We start from the raw sequence: 14,524 nt of genomic DNA on the forward strand, positions 1-14,524 counted from the left end.
TCGTCAAGATGGGTGAGTCCCGGATGCTTTGGCAGATGCTCGCGCTGACTCGCTTTGAAGTGATCCATCTCTCAATATACCCCAATCCTCTTCGGGGGAGACAAGAGAAAAAGAAAGCACAGCACGCACAAGGCAGACACTCGGCCCCCAACATACCCACCTACGATCGCCATCACTTGTGGGAGACTGGCGTATCAAAATCCCCAGGTCCCGTGGCGAGGTCCACTCGCAACTGATGAGCCGTCGTCCTTCTCCTTCTGTTTTTCCCCGGGACTAGCGATTGCCCCCGCAACTCGCGCTCTTTTCCAATCATTTCTTTTACGACGGCACAGCCAGCCGTGGACCCTGGGCACTGGCCCAGTCCTACGTATTTTCACGCTAAGATGGTGCCATTGGATCCTGGCCAGACGTTGTTTCAACGCCATGAGTGGATATGATCCAGCGGGCGTGGGTCAGCCTTGCACTCATTCGACATTAAGGGGCAGAGGATACACAGCACAGAGCCTCAATAATGGATCCAAGTTATATTTAGCTCGGCACGACTGGGGGGGTTTCTCCCGTGTCTATTTAAGCGCTCGCCCGTCCCCTGAGTTTCTGACTGAGTTGATATTCCTTCCATACTTTCCATCTCCATACTCTACCCATCATCCACTGCATATCAAGTCAAAAACCCTAGGTTCTCAACCCAAACCAAACAAACCTACACATCCACAATGCAGCTCAAGACTCTCGTCGCCGTCCTCTTCGCCTCCGTGGCTGCCGCCGCCCCGGCCATCGACGCCGAGAACTTCACCGTCCCCAGCGGCATTGCCAGTGAGCTCCGTGACTCCCTCCCCAGCTCCGTCCTGAAGGAGATCGCCACCGACCCCGCTGCTGCCACCCGCATTGCCAGCGAGTACCTGGCCAACCCGGCCTCCATCTCCAGCCTGCCCTCTGACGTCCAGAGCTGGGGCAGCTCCGCCCTCGGCGCCGCCGAGTCCACCGTGAAGCCCCTGGTCACCCCCGCCCCCAGCGCTGCCTCCGGCAAGGGCGCCTCGGGCACCCAGGCCGCCTCGCCCTCGGGCTCCAAGGGCGCCGGCTCTGACTCGGGCTCTGACTCGGGCTCCGGCTCCGGCGGTTCGGGCTCTGGCAAGGGTGGCTCGGGCTCCGGCTCCAACGACAACGCCTCTTCCGCCTCTTCCACTGGTGGCGCCCCTGCCGCCACTGGCCCCCTGGCCATGGGTGTTGCCGGTGCCGCCGGTCTCCTGGGTGTTGCTTTCGCCCTGTAAGAATGTCCCTTTCTGGGTCGTTTAAAAGCTGGGGGAGATGTTTTTCGGGATATTCAATGAATGATATTCCGAGAAAATGTCTCGCTCATTTCCTTTGTTTATTTCCTTGTGTTTATCCTGGAGTTGGTCAACTCCCATGTATTTAAGAAGCTAGATTCCCACGCTACAAATCTAATAACGATAATTAATTGTGATGCGCTGCACCAGAACTGTATTTGGGATGTAGGATGATCGAGTATTGGCATGAACTAAGCCAGTTTTCTAGTAATGTAGTCGAATGAGTGGTGCATCTAAACAAATACTCAACCTACGTGTATATGCCTAGGCTTATTCCAACCACAATATAATACGAATTCTTTAAGATAGGAGTAAGGCAAAGAAAATAGAAGATATAAGATAAAAGATGAACAATGAAAGACAAAATATAAACTTGTCGCCAAGTTAAGAAGACTTGGAATCAGCGTAGGCCTGCAGGAATATTGCCAGCAGAATCCTAGCAACGAGCTTCATATTCGGCGAAAATGATGAATATCTCATGGCGGTCTTGAGATATATGTAGACGACTATCTTGCATCTGTCACCAATCCCTTTGCTAGGAGGAAGACAATACCGGCCTGTTCGATTCAAGGGTCCATTCAGGTCAGGCACTTCCTTGATCCATGCAACCATCTGAGCAGCCTCTTGCATGCCGATTTGCGCCCTTCTATCACGCCTTCTTGCTACCTTCACTTCGATCAAAGCTTGCACCTTTCCTGCCACATTGCTATCTTCAAGATATCCGTCTATGCGCTACATACCATGTCAGGTATATTGATTTTGCCCGTCTAGATATTCACTATATGGGCGCCTCATACATAACTAACTGACCAACTAATAATAGCTTCTTCCTTCCTAGACGCTATCCCGATGTCTTCCCCTTGTTAAAATAGGGCAGAAGGGAATCACTCAGAGAACCCTTTCAAAAGACCCCCCCCCCCAAAACCCCCTAGCAAAGAATTATTACGATTACCATGATTACTATTCTTGTCTATTTAGAGGGATTAAACGAACTCAACAATGAACAATTTTTACTTCTACTCGCTGGGTGGCACGTTTAAACTGCTCGGCGGTTACATGGTTCCTCTGGTGAAATAAAAACAAGACCTGGCGTATAAATAACTTTCATCTTTCATCCTCTCACCCTACATGACTCCCCCAAAATTATCTGTTGCTGTTAAACATTCCGAAGCCCGAATGGATGTGGGTTACTGTCGCCGTGATGTCTTGGGCATTGCCCACGACCTCGTCAGCCAAGCTCCTGGCAACCGCATCGAACCAAGTCGTCTCAAGGCCGCTGGTATCCGCACGGCTCCCTTGACCCTCGAGCCCGGATCAGGGCACCTGCCTCAGTTTTTTGCCCCATACAACCAAGAACTGCCAGCCCCAGAGAAGCCGTCGCTGTCAATGTTTGATGAGGTCATTATTGATGATGGATTGCATACACCGATCGAAAATGCGAGGGGTATCCTTAAGGTCTTTGATGATTACGACCATCAGTTCTACTACTATTCCCTCGACGCCTTCAAAGACGGGGATTCCCGACTCTTTTGGCAATTTGAGGTAAGTACCTTCACCATCCCCTCCACCTATATTGGGTCTAACCGGGTTGCACAGTCACGAATGGCCCAAGCTTGGGAAACTTGACGAAGTCCTGGAATACTGTTAGCGTGCACGTCTTCTGAATGCGAAACTTCGCGAGCATGACGTGGCTCCGGTAAGCTTGATTGCCGCTACAAATAACCAAAAATGAGTCGCTAATGTCTGCTCTCCCAGGTTCTGCTGTATTATTTCATGGCTCCTCGACATGCACGAGTGTTCGAGGGTCACTTTGATGGCACCTCTGTGATCATCCGATACACCAAGTTCTTTGTCTTTACCTCCTTGGATGAGAAGGCGCTGAGATTGTTCATGGCGTACTGGTTGGGTGGCGCCTGTGCAGACACCAAGATCAAGCAATGCCATTAGGACTGGCGGGCGAGTGTTGCATTCGATATCGGCGTTTGGATGGGTTTGGGTGGGATTGGAAATGATTATAGGGTCTTTGAAATTCATGTTATGATGATTTACGATTCTTATTGCAATTGTTTTTGGTTTCTGGGTTATGAGCCCGAGGGATATTCGTGGTTAATTCTCCTCAAGCACCTATAGGTTCATGGTATCCCTACCTCCGGGGGTACTTCAACACTATATCTGCTGGCACAGGTATTGCTCAGCAACATATAAAGGACCGAGTTTACATAGATTATCTCATAGTAAATAGTAGAAACAGCAGACCAACCACTCACAGCCCACGCAATGGTCAGCGCCACAACCCACGAATGACAACGTGCGGAAATGGAGTTTGCAGCAAGAAAAAAAAAAGGTAAGCCAAAAAAAAAGAATAATCAAAACCGAAATACAAAGCCAGCGATTTGCTCAGAGCTCTGGCTGACTTTTATCCGCAATGTGATTGGTTCTCCACCCCTGCTTGACGAATGCATCTCCAGTTTTCCCGCCGTGTCTGCACCAACCGATAGACACTTTCCCCCTGCTTTGTGTGCTGGGAAGTGGGAGAGAGCTGAGACCGGTGAGAGACGGGGTGTTGACAGAGAAGGGTTAAAAGGATGAGACCGATGGAGTGGTTTTTCTTCTTTTCTTCTTTTCTTGTCTTCTGTGGTATACTTCGGTTGGTCCCAAAACGGATCCATAGGAGTATATTCTTTTGGTGCCGGGACACTTATCCTATTTGAATTTACTAGTTGGTTTTTCTGGAGATCTTCTCCTTTTCTTCCTCTTTTAATTCAAACCCCTGGGACTTTTGCGGTCTGCATTTTCCGTCTGTCTTGCCATCGCTGGCGAACTTGTCCTGACGTCAGCCGCGTTGCTTGCCACACCGCGCGCTCGCCCTTGGAGTATTTTCATCAGACCCTTCATTTGCAACAGCAGGGTTTCTCTGGCTGGGACAAATTAGAGATAACCATTGGTGGCGTGGGTTGAGACCAGATCAGCACCATGGCCCTTCTCTTCCTCAAGCAGAAGCTGTTCCCCATCCAGGAATCAAAAACACATTCGGGTAAGTTGATAGACAACAACAAGAATACAGGAAACACAAAAACAAGGACAACCGAACATGTTCTGACTTTATCCCACCAGGCAAACCTCTGCTCGCCCGCATCGAGGATGACGATACAATCCGCGGCGACTCCAATCCCGACATCGAGTCGCAGAGCGGCCGGTCGTATGATACTTTCGGGCGCTGTGCAAGCCCGGATAACTCCAGCAGCAGTGGCAGTAGCACACGGGCGCGCATCAACCCTCGCGTGGTCTCAGATGCCATCCTCGGCCTCTCGGACGGCCTGACGGTTCCCTTTGCACTGAGCGCGGGTCTGTCCGCACTGGGGAACACCAAGGTCGTGGTGCTGGGCGGGCTGGCCGAGCTGGCTGCGGGAGCCATCTCAATGGGACTGGGCGGGTACGTGGGCGCGAAGAGCGAAGCGTAAGTGATGTTCCCCATATACCCAGTATGTCTGCATGTATGGATGTCAACTAACATCCTTTCCAGCGAGTCCTATGAAACCACCGTCCGCGAAACCCAGCACCTCATCGAGACCGGCCCGCACGAAACCCAGCTAATCGTGCACGATACCTTTTCCCCTTACGGGCTCTCCGACGCTGCCATCGCCGACATCACGCGCGACCTGCACGCTTCGCAGGACCGGCTGCGCGAGTTTTTGCTGGCCTTCCACCACCGCGAGACCGCACCAGACTGCAACCAGGCCTGGATCTCGGCGCTGACGCTGGCGCTGGGCTACTTCGTCGGCGGGTTCATCCCGCTGATCCCGTACTTTATTGCCACGAGCGTGCGTGTGGCGCTGTACTGGAGTATTGGGGTCATGGCGCTGACGCTGCTGGCTTTTGGCTATGTGAAGACTTGTATTGTGCGTGGCTGGACTGGCCATGAGAATGTCGTTGCCGGTGTCCGCGGTGGTGTCCAGATGTGTTGTGTTGGTGGTGTCGCTGCTGGGGCGGCGATTGCTTTGGTGCAGTTGATTGACACTGGTGGTGCTCATTGATTTTGAGGTGTCGCTGGAAGAAGAAGGATTGATTGCATCCAAACGGCGTTTGGGCTGTTTCTCCCAGGGACTTGTCAAGTCCCAAGTTACAGGCATTTGAGCGACATCATAAAAAGTACAGCCATACATGACCTCGACATAATGAAATGACATAATATTTATTCATAACATAAAAAGAAAGAAATATATAGGACGAGAGGATTAAAAAAAAAAGAGATCACCCCTGCAACGCCATCCCCACCAACGTCCTCCCCCGATCCGACATCTGAATCCTCAACGCCTCCTCCCTCCCACGCTCCGACATTTTCGCCCAAGACTTGCGCAAGATATCCACCATCTTCGCCTCATCCCCCAATTCCCCCTCGAACCGATCCAGCTGATCATCCAGAAAAACCAAACAAGCCACATCCTCCAGCGTCTGCGTATCGGGATCCCCGCTCTTCAGCTCGGCCTTGCGCACCAGCGCCGACACCCGCGCCGCCTCCTCGGTGCTATACCCGCTCTCGACACAGATCTGCTCTGCCAGCGCGGCTTGCCGTCGCTGCAGCTCCGCGCGCCATGAGTGGTACCCGATCTTCGTGGTTGGGTACGAGCTGCGCGGGATCTCCCAGCGTCGCAGGTGCTGGGCGCGGATGGCGAGTTGGAGAGTTTCGGGGGCGTCTGGGGAGAGCCGGGCCAGGTAGCTGCTCATTTTCTGGGCGTAGTGGAGCTCATAGGGGGTTGGGGTGTTGGTTGTGGAGGAGGTTGTTTGGCGCGGGTCGGCGGCGTGGGCGGCGTCGATGCGCTGGAGGGCTGTTTCGAAGGGGGTCATGGTTTGAGTCAATGGCTGAGTGGTTTCTAGTTTGCTTGGTTGTTTTATTGGGTGGGGGGTTCTGTTTTGCTCGCTTTGAAGCAGGTGGTTGCTGGGGATCATTTGCAGTATCAAAAAGTGGGAGCGTCGATATGATAAGAGTGGGGTAGTAACCCGGTGCTTTTGATTGGCGTGTAGATGTTCTTTAATTCTGTATATTGTAGATGTCTTTGTGGATATGTCTTGTATTCTCATGTCTCTACTCTGGGCATAGCACATCATATGCATATATTAAGCATCGCAGTCGTCACTTCATAAACATCAAACGTAATCTCAATCACAAGTCTTCTCGAACTCAACACCAACATTCGACTCCACATCCGTCGTCCTAGCACTCTGCAGGTCCTGGTCAGAGTTGAACGACTGGTTCATACTATAGCCCTTGGTGAGCAGACTCGAAATCAGCCCGAGCCCAGCAGCACCACACATCACCACCCAGACAATCGACAGCGCATCGGCATACAGACCGGCAATGAGACAGCGCGGCGCGCTCTCAGCCGGAAGACTCTTGGTATAATGTACCAAGCTAGACGCATCCTGGGCAAAGGCGTCGGCCGAGCGTCCCAGCTCGGGGTGGCTGTGGAACTCGGTCTTGATGCGGTTCTGAAACGCCACGCCGGCGATCACGGGGCTGTATCCCAGGGTGCCTTTGTAGTACAGCGGTAAGTAATAAATACCTGAGCACAGAATGATTCCATGCAAGAAACAACCAAGGTAGCTGACGGAGGTGGTGAGGTCGGCGATCAGCACCTCGGTGAGCACTATGATGTCGCCGCCGCCGACACCTTAAATCGACCGGCCCACTAGCATCAGGGAGAAGCCCTGATGCCACGGCGGCGAGGATCGAGCCTAGCGTAAAGGCTGCGACGGCGGTTAGCAGGGACATCTTGCGGCCGAAGATGTCTGAGGCCAGCGAGAAGACGGGCTGGACGATGCATGATGCGACTAGGAACGAGGTGCCTGCCCAGAAGGCTTCTGTGGCTGTTCCGTCGAGATCATTTGAAATAGTCTGTAGATCATGCCGGGATATTGTTGGAGATAGAGTCATAAATGAAGAGAGAATAGAATCACAATGCAACGCAGTTCATACCGGGAGAACAACCGACAACGGGGTTGCATCGAGAGCAGCCACAAAGTTCAGCAGCCCAACGACACCAAAGATGGATTTGAGCTGCCAGTTGGGGCGAAATTCATCCTGCGGTGAATGAGACTGTAGGAAGGGACCCTAAATAGGCAATCGATTCAGTGTGTTCTTTCATTCTTTCGTTCTTGCTTCATTGAATGGGGTGTATTACATTTCTGGGTGGTGAAGCAGATATATCCTTGGGGGATATATGGAATCCCTGGCATCCTGCTTCGTTTCTCTCTCTCTCTCTCTCTTTTTGTTACTAACGAACACGTCAAAGAAACCTTGTAAGACACTGAACTACTAAAAGAGCCAACTTACCATCACCCCCATGCGTCACTTACGGTGCAGCCGACGAGCAGCCTTCCTCTCTCTTAGCCCCCGGTGCTCCCAGCGGCCCGAGCTGCCCAATGTCAATAAGAGAAAGAGCAGATACCAGACTTGAAAGATAGTACCTAGACTTAGGATCATCTGCTTTGTTTAGAAATGTCTTATTTATAGATTGGCACAAGCAGCAGGACTTGGTCTACTTAGGAACCGCAAAGACCAGACTAACCCACTACACTTCTTTACACATACAAGTCTTTCGTCATCTATTCAATTCACTACCTGATCCTAGTCCCGCTCTCAAGGCCATAAACCCTCGGCCCCGTCAAGCATAAGCCTCCATCCCAGACATGAAAAGAGGTCTCAACATCATAACGTGTCATCGGGTTCCTTGAGAAAGACGAGGATCAGTGCAGACAGAAAATATCACCAGAACGTGATCAGAAGATCAGAAGATATCGAAGAAAAAGGGGACATCGAAACAAGAACAAGAGCCCCCCAAACAGCCTGAGACACCGGTCGCAGAAGAAAAAAAAAAAAAAAAAGAAAAACCAACATTATAGCAATGGAAATCTCGAAAAGGGAAAAAAGACATGCACAAGAACTGTTGGGAAAAAAGAAAATAACAAGCAGTAAAATCAGATCGTATCCATTGTCGAGAATACTTGTTTCCCGCCCCGCCATAAAACGCCGTCCGATTGATGAAGCCGGGTATATCCAGCACCGTGATGCAACATGTACCGAGAAGAAAAGAGACCCTCGAGGCAAAAGAAATCAGGACATCGAGTGCCATCACTTCAGAGCCATGTCGAGAGTAAAAGAGAAAAAAAAAGAATATTGGGGGTTTTGACAAGGTCAAAAGAGAAAAAAAAAAAAAAGGAAACGAAACCAGCTTTTTTTAGGTCAGGATAAGGGCGAGCATCTCATCTGGCCCCAATCCCAAACATGCCTACCCCGTAGCTGCCGCCTCGTTCGGACATAGGGGTCGACACTTTGGCGACGTGGTCCTGGTTCGATGCAAGTTAGCGCCCCCACATTCAATGCCAATCACCAAGTTTGATGTCTGTTTCATACCTTCTTCCGTTTCTTCTTCCCAGTGCCCTCGCCACTCGAATAGAAGCCGGTGTCATCGTCGTCATCTGCGTATCCTTCGCCATAGCCAACAAAGCTGTTGTCGTCGTAGTGTCTCTTGCGACCCCGACTAGGCCGTGCTCGTTCATCTTCTTGCACTGATACCGATGGTACAGTCGGCTGGCCAGAGGAGCGGGCACCTGTGGCGGGAGCAGTCTTCTTGCCGGTATCGCTTGGTCCTTGGTGCTTGGTCGGTTTTTCGTGTCCCAGCACGTCCTCCCAGAAATCGTTGTTCGGGACTATCCCAGGTTCCATCTGCATTGCCCGAGTCTGGAGACCCAGCAACGCAGAATCCATATCTGCGACTTTAATGGTCTTCCCAAACACCTTCTGGTTCTGCCATTCTTCCTCGGGCCACAGGGTCATATGCCGCAAACTACCAGGAGCCCCGGGTTCTTGCTTCACTGGCTTATTCCGCCCCGCAAGTCCCAGCCCCTTCAACTTTCCTTCGTAAGACTTCCTCAGCCGGTTGATCTTCTCGCCTGTCACGGGGTCTATCCGTGCTACCGAATGCGCAGCCGGACCGAGACCATAGAGGGAGATGAGATCGAACGACGGATCTGGACCAGTCGCAACAGGCGCTGTCAAGGAACGAAAAGCACTGTGTTAACAAGATCGCTTCCCAGAATATGCAAAAAAGACGGTTGCAGTCACGCAACCGTCGCAGCAGAAACCATCCATTGCGGGGAGTTCTTACAGCTTTTGCAGAGATGGAAGGCCGATGTGAAGTCGTTCTCAAGAGAATCTAAGCCAAGGTTGCTGGGCTCAAACTGGCGAGTAGTAGGCTGCCTGTCCACATCCATGGCGTCTGCATCGGTCGTGTCCTGACCGGCCCCGGCGGCAAAATCGCGGACTCCGATGTCTGGATTCGTGGGTTGGGACTGTCGGTCGTGATCGGTGTGCCTGTGATCTGCTCTTTGCTGGTCGGACATTGCGCCGACGTTCCCTCTCGAGTCCTGTTTTCCTGCACTGAAGGATTGTTTGGTGGGATCCAACTCCTCCACTGACGTCGCATTCATATTGTGACCGCTGACGCTACTGGCAGGAGTAGGAAATGAATTGGTCGCACTCATGTTCGGTTGCTGGGAGAGCTGGGTAGACATGGGTGTGGAGGAAGGAGGGGAGGATGGGTTCGGAGGTTGAGCCGTCGCCTGATTCGGTGATGTCTGCGAAGAGGTGAAATTGGAGACATGGCTTGGATCGCTGACCGACATCAACGGAGGAGACGTCGGGGTCTGAGGGATGTGATCCGAGGCAATGAGGAGCGGGTGGCTCTTTTTCAGAGACCCGGCAGCGGGGGATGGGGGCGAAGGAGGTCCGGCTCGAAAGGAGGTGGAAGGACTGCGATCCGACATGAGAACTCCAAGATGTAATCAAGGTAGGCAGATACGGGCAGAGCCAGTGTGGCTCGGAGTCCGAATCTCGAAGCTTGGATAGGCGCTGGGCCGGGAGAGGAGGTTCCCGGTCGACGGTCGCTCAGGCAGGCGAGCAGGTCGTTCCACGGCCAGCCTAAACCATATGCATTCCAAAGAGTCGAGAGCAATCCACACAGAGTAGTAACGACGGGGGGTGGGCTGATGGATGTGGTGGAGGGAACGGTGGAGATGTCCGATGGTCAAAGATCGCTGAGATGGATGACGGCGAAAAGGGCAGGACACGTGACCGGGTGCATGACATCCAGTGACAAAGGAATGTCGAGATGACGACTCAACCTTGGAATTGTCTTCGAATTACACAAGGAATAAAAGAGATAAATGTTTGTATTCCGGTATCTTGCCAATTTTGAATCTCGCCTCCGACCTTAAAAGTGGGATCAAAGTAAATTGGTGCACCCGCATTCGTCATTCGAGTGACCCAGGCCAATTGATTAAAACCACGGAGTTGGCAACTCTTTGGTATCGATGTTCTTAGGAGTGGATTTTTTTTTAGCAGTTAATTATATATGAACATTAGAGTGCACTGCAACTACCGTCGCATACGCCAATGCCTATAGTTTGGTTGGCCCCCTAACTGGGCCTCTAATCACCAACGCGACAGGAACAAGCATTGACAGCTGGGACTACCCTGGAAGACCATGGGCACTGTTGTATGGGCATGCGGCTTAAGTAGATTCGTGATTCATCTTGGGTGACGTACAGATCAGACTTGATCTTTAAAAGAACTGGTTTGGTCCAGTTTCTAATAAAACCATTGGGGGGAAAGAGGCGCCAGAGGTGGTATATGCCAAATGAGAAGGATCTGTCAATCCAAGACAAGAATAAGCATGAAAAGGTAGAAAAAGCACAAAGTGTTCGCCTAATCGCCAGACTCGCGCAACTCATAGCGCCGGTTCTCTCTGTCCTGCTTTCGCCAAGCCCTAGAAAGACCTAAGATCGGATCCCCGGATATCCTCACTATGAGGAAGCCAGGAATATAAGAAAACCCAATGTTTGGAAACCACAAAATTTCTGATAGCCTAAACCCTGCCCTCCAAAAGATGTAAATCACTCCACGCCCGGTGTTCATGACTGATAAAAGGCATTGGACTCGTGCACCAACTGGGCGGACACATCCGGGATATCGTGTTCAAGGGATGCCATCAGCTCAATCTGCTCCTGTTGACTGAGTGTGCGTTCACGCCAGGGAGGCACTGGGAAGGGCTCGTTGAAGTATTGAGAGTATTGATCTCCAAGGGTAGTCGTCCATTGCATAGGATCGACGGTGGCGTCGATGTAGGCCAGATGGCTCGCCGTCGTCGAGGCAAGTGAGAAATGCGGATCCCAACCCTGTAGGCCAGGAACCACCGAGGGCATCGTATTATACGGGGTATCGGGATTGATTGAGTCAGGGTAGAGTGCGGCCGGCGCACAATAACCCTGTGAATCGTATTGGGGCGCCGTAGCGGGAGCGGCAGATGATTGCGGAATATCGAACATAGGGCCGGCCGCGGGAATTTGTGTTGGCTCCACCGATTCGGGAGCTACTGCGGGAGGAGTGGGTTCTTGTGAAAAGGGGACGCTAGGATCGACCGAATGTCCTCGCGAGAACGTGCCGGTTGAGGCGCTGTCTCCTACTGAAAAATTGCCGGCTCGCTGGTTCTGAGAATAGAAGGAGGTGTTTGTTGCGCTCGACGGACTGGAAATCACTGGCGGGGTCATGAAATCTTGCGAGGAGGTTGGCGTCGGGTGATTCGAAGGCGACTGCACAACGAACGATTCCTCGGTACTGTACGCCTTAAGACAAGCCGCAACAAGGCGTTTGTAGAGGAGCAAGGCAGACTCAACACCCGGCCATCGTTCGGCCGCAAAGACAATTACTTCAAGAGCCAGGTCCAGGTGGCTCTGGACCTCCTCAATAGGGTGTTCTTTTCGGATTTCGGGATAGGAGAGGGTCCATAACACCGTGTTCAAAACCATGAAAACCGACTGAGTAAATATCCAGGTTAGATCAACGGACCCGGTGACCATTTGTTCCCGATGCATGGCGACATTGAAAACGGATGCTTCGTAACACATCTTGGCGGCATAAACAGACGGCTCGGGTATTTGAGGCGATGGCCGGTACATGAGAATGATGATTGTATTTCGCCTGCCCTGGAACCTATTGTGCAAATCGAGTCAGCCGTGAAGATGATCGAGACAGGGTTAGGACCATACCATTTCACATTCAGCCCGCTGCCATCGTCATTCTTGGGACAAGTTGCCACCCAATGATCGAGTTTGGCCAACATCTGGGAAAACCAAGGATCCTGGTCATGGACCGGGGTCTCGCGCCGATTCAAGTACAGTGTTCGCCTAGCTTCCAACTGGAGCAGACGCATCTTGAAGAAGTGCACCGCAATGCATTTGGGCAGAACCGGCTTTGCCCCTGGAATGATTCCCTTGGCCGTAATGTAACGGTCATCCACCAGCTCAAAGAACTTCACGCTGATATTGTCATGGGTGACGCTATAACAGCTGGAACGGCCCAAGCTGTGGGAAAGTCCGAATTCCATAGATGAAACAATCCAAAATAATCTTCGGCGCATATCGACCTCCAATGGATTCAAGGGCTCCCCGTGCGGAGATTTGGTGACAGTGGCTTCTTCTGTAAGTCCCAAATCTTGGCAGAGCTTGAAGGCCATCCCAACGACCCAGTATGCCGCCGTACGGGTAGGGGTTAGCATTGAATATTGAGCGATTAGCACTAGGCATTGCAAGGCCCTCAGGTCCATTCGTTTCAATGTAGGCTCCAAGAAGGGCAGGGCAGCTAGGTAATAGCTATCCGCCAGGCCCGCATAGTCCGTGCTGAGTTTTTGCATGCTAATGGCGATGACCATTCGCAGTTGGAAGTTCTGGCAGGGGTCGCTGGAGCCACTAAATACTTCTTCCACTTCTTGTCGGAACGTGGGCTCATGCAAAGTCGGAAGTAATGCTTGTGCTATAACCCCACCAAGTCAGCCACGCGAGCAATCCACGACATCGATGAGCAGTTCTGCACAGAACAGTTCACGTACATTTGGCCACGAAAAGATCAATCAACTTATAAGTCAAGTTCTGCGGGGGTAGATTGGGCTGTGGGATGGAGCTGATCATGGGATAGATCTTGGAGGTCGGCTTCGAGTCTTCCTGTGCAAACGCCGCCTTGATCTCCTGGGCGGTCAAGTCGGGGACGACATCTTTGATGCTCTTGGAGTCGGTGTTTTGCTTGGCCATTTCCATGACCAGACGCGTCATGGCAATACCGCTCGAAGCCCCGAGATATCGAGGCTCATCGTTCTCCTTGAATCGAATGCGCCCCGCACCCCGCACCATTAACTCGGCGTCGGCGGCATGTTGAATATCCTTCTCGGCTCCCGCAAGCTCCCTTTCCAGGGCCCGAGCTTTCTCTCGGAGCGACACAATATACGTCCGCGGGATAGTGGCGTCTCGAGTTGAGTCGTAGTATACGCATTTGGCGTTGCTTCGTTCGCACGGCGCGCATCGAGGGATCCCGGGGTCACATCTTGACTTTCGCTACAGACGGAAGCGAGTCAGTTGGAGAAAATCCAGTGAGGGGTCAGGAACACAGGAAGATCCCAAGAAAGGAAAGTTTTTTTGGGGGAGATCGAGGGAGATCGGATGCTGCATCATACCTGTCGACACCTCGTGCAGGCGGTTAGGGTATGCGCGATGCGCCCGTCGGGAGTTTCGAGGCTCTGTGATTCCGGCGATTGGGGGCCTCGTGGGGGATGTGGGTTGGAGCTCTGGGTCATTATGTCCAAAAGCCCGCAGCAAAATCAGGGGGGAAAAGAGAACCGGGTCGATCTCATGAGTGCACGATTATCACCAGACATTCGACGGCACTCAGGGTATTGTTGTGGGCACAGTCGACATGGTCTTGGATTCCCAGAAATGGCCGATCGCAAGGCCGACAGGTTTCCCAAAGTCGGAGCAAGGGGGGAATTGGTGGAGCAGTTCCCATCAAAATGCCATGATTTATGAGGATATGGCGCGTAGAGAAAAAGAAAAGAAAAAAAAAGAAGGATGGAGGGGCAACCTCGGCCCAAGTTCTGGAGAGACGAGTGGAACGAAGGATGGTTCTGGAGTTGGGGCGAGGGAATGTGATTTGAAGTCCCCAATGTGAGGCGCAAAAAGGTCGATGACATGAACGACGATCAAGAGGGGAAGAGAGACGTTCGTGATGGGCCGTGCGGTTCCACAGTTGGACTCGCATTCTCTTCCCTTCACAAATGTGGGCTGCGGGGGCCGTTGGATCTCAAACTGCATTAATC

The 14,524-nt window shown here is 52.1% G+C and overlaps 7 protein-coding genes across 7 annotated transcripts; 3 read left to right on the top strand and 4 right to left on the bottom strand.

Annotated features, from left to right (window-relative positions):
- Nucleotides 1–713: 713 nt before the first annotated feature.
- Nucleotides 714–1,268, top strand: NUU61_007992 (uncharacterized protein; the record flags this gene model as incomplete). Its single annotated transcript, XM_056658517.1, has 1 exon — nucleotides 714–1,268. One exon carries the CDS (start codon nucleotides 714–716, stop codon nucleotides 1,266–1,268), a length of 555 nt encoding a protein of 184 aa, XP_056508810.1.
- Nucleotides 1,269–2,453: 1,185 nt separating this feature from the next.
- Nucleotides 2,454–3,272, top strand: NUU61_007993 (uncharacterized protein; the record flags this gene model as incomplete). The annotated part of the gene is made up of 3 exons (XM_056658518.1): nucleotides 2,454–2,867; nucleotides 2,974–3,021; nucleotides 3,081–3,272. The coding sequence occupies 3 exons, from the start codon at nucleotides 2,454–2,456 to the stop codon at nucleotides 3,270–3,272; spliced, it is 654 nt and encodes a 217-aa protein (XP_056508811.1).
- Nucleotides 3,273–4,298: 1,026 nt separating this feature from the next.
- Nucleotides 4,299–5,359, top strand: NUU61_007994 (VIT1/CCC1 transporter family protein; the record flags this gene model as incomplete). The annotated part of the gene is made up of 3 exons (XM_056658519.1): nucleotides 4,299–4,359; nucleotides 4,440–4,782; nucleotides 4,849–5,359. 3 exons carry the CDS (start codon nucleotides 4,299–4,301, stop codon nucleotides 5,357–5,359), a joined length of 915 nt encoding a protein of 304 aa, XP_056508812.1.
- Nucleotides 5,360–5,576: 217 nt separating this feature from the next.
- On the bottom strand, nucleotides 5,577–6,170 carry NUU61_007995 (DUF4202 domain-containing protein; the record flags this gene model as incomplete). Its single annotated transcript, XM_056658520.1, has 1 exon — nucleotides 5,577–6,170. The coding sequence occupies one exon, from the start codon at nucleotides 6,168–6,170 to the stop codon at nucleotides 5,577–5,579; it is 594 nt and encodes a 197-aa protein (XP_056508813.1).
- Nucleotides 6,171–6,482: 312 nt separating this feature from the next.
- On the bottom strand, nucleotides 6,483–7,668 carry NUU61_007996 (uncharacterized protein; the record flags this gene model as incomplete). The annotated part of the gene is made up of 4 exons (XM_056658521.1): nucleotides 6,483–6,970; nucleotides 7,014–7,218; nucleotides 7,300–7,434; nucleotides 7,657–7,668. 4 exons carry the CDS (start codon nucleotides 7,666–7,668, stop codon nucleotides 6,483–6,485), a joined length of 840 nt encoding a protein of 279 aa, XP_056508814.1.
- A 917-nt stretch (nucleotides 7,669–8,585) lies between these two features.
- On the bottom strand, nucleotides 8,586–10,148 carry NUU61_007997 (uncharacterized protein; the record flags this gene model as incomplete). The annotated part of the gene is made up of 3 exons (XM_056658522.1): nucleotides 8,586–8,669; nucleotides 8,737–9,374; nucleotides 9,491–10,148. 3 exons carry the CDS (start codon nucleotides 10,146–10,148, stop codon nucleotides 8,586–8,588), a joined length of 1,380 nt encoding a protein of 459 aa, XP_056508815.1.
- Nucleotides 10,149–11,294: 1,146 nt separating this feature from the next.
- NUU61_007998 (uncharacterized protein) lies at nucleotides 11,295–14,005 on the bottom strand (the record flags this gene model as incomplete). Its single annotated transcript, XM_056658523.1, has 4 exons — nucleotides 11,295–12,372; nucleotides 12,429–13,191; nucleotides 13,268–13,766; nucleotides 13,886–14,005. The coding sequence occupies 4 exons, from the start codon at nucleotides 14,003–14,005 to the stop codon at nucleotides 11,295–11,297; spliced, it is 2,460 nt and encodes an 819-aa protein (XP_056508816.1).
- Between the last annotated feature and the right edge of the window lie 519 nt (nucleotides 14,006–14,524).

This window comes from Penicillium alfredii, assembly GCF_028826965.1.
Source record: "Penicillium alfredii strain IBT 34128 chromosome Unknown utg000010l_segment0_segment0, whole genome shotgun sequence".
Lineage (NCBI taxonomy): Eukaryota > Fungi > Ascomycota > Eurotiomycetes > Eurotiales > Aspergillaceae > Penicillium > Penicillium alfredii.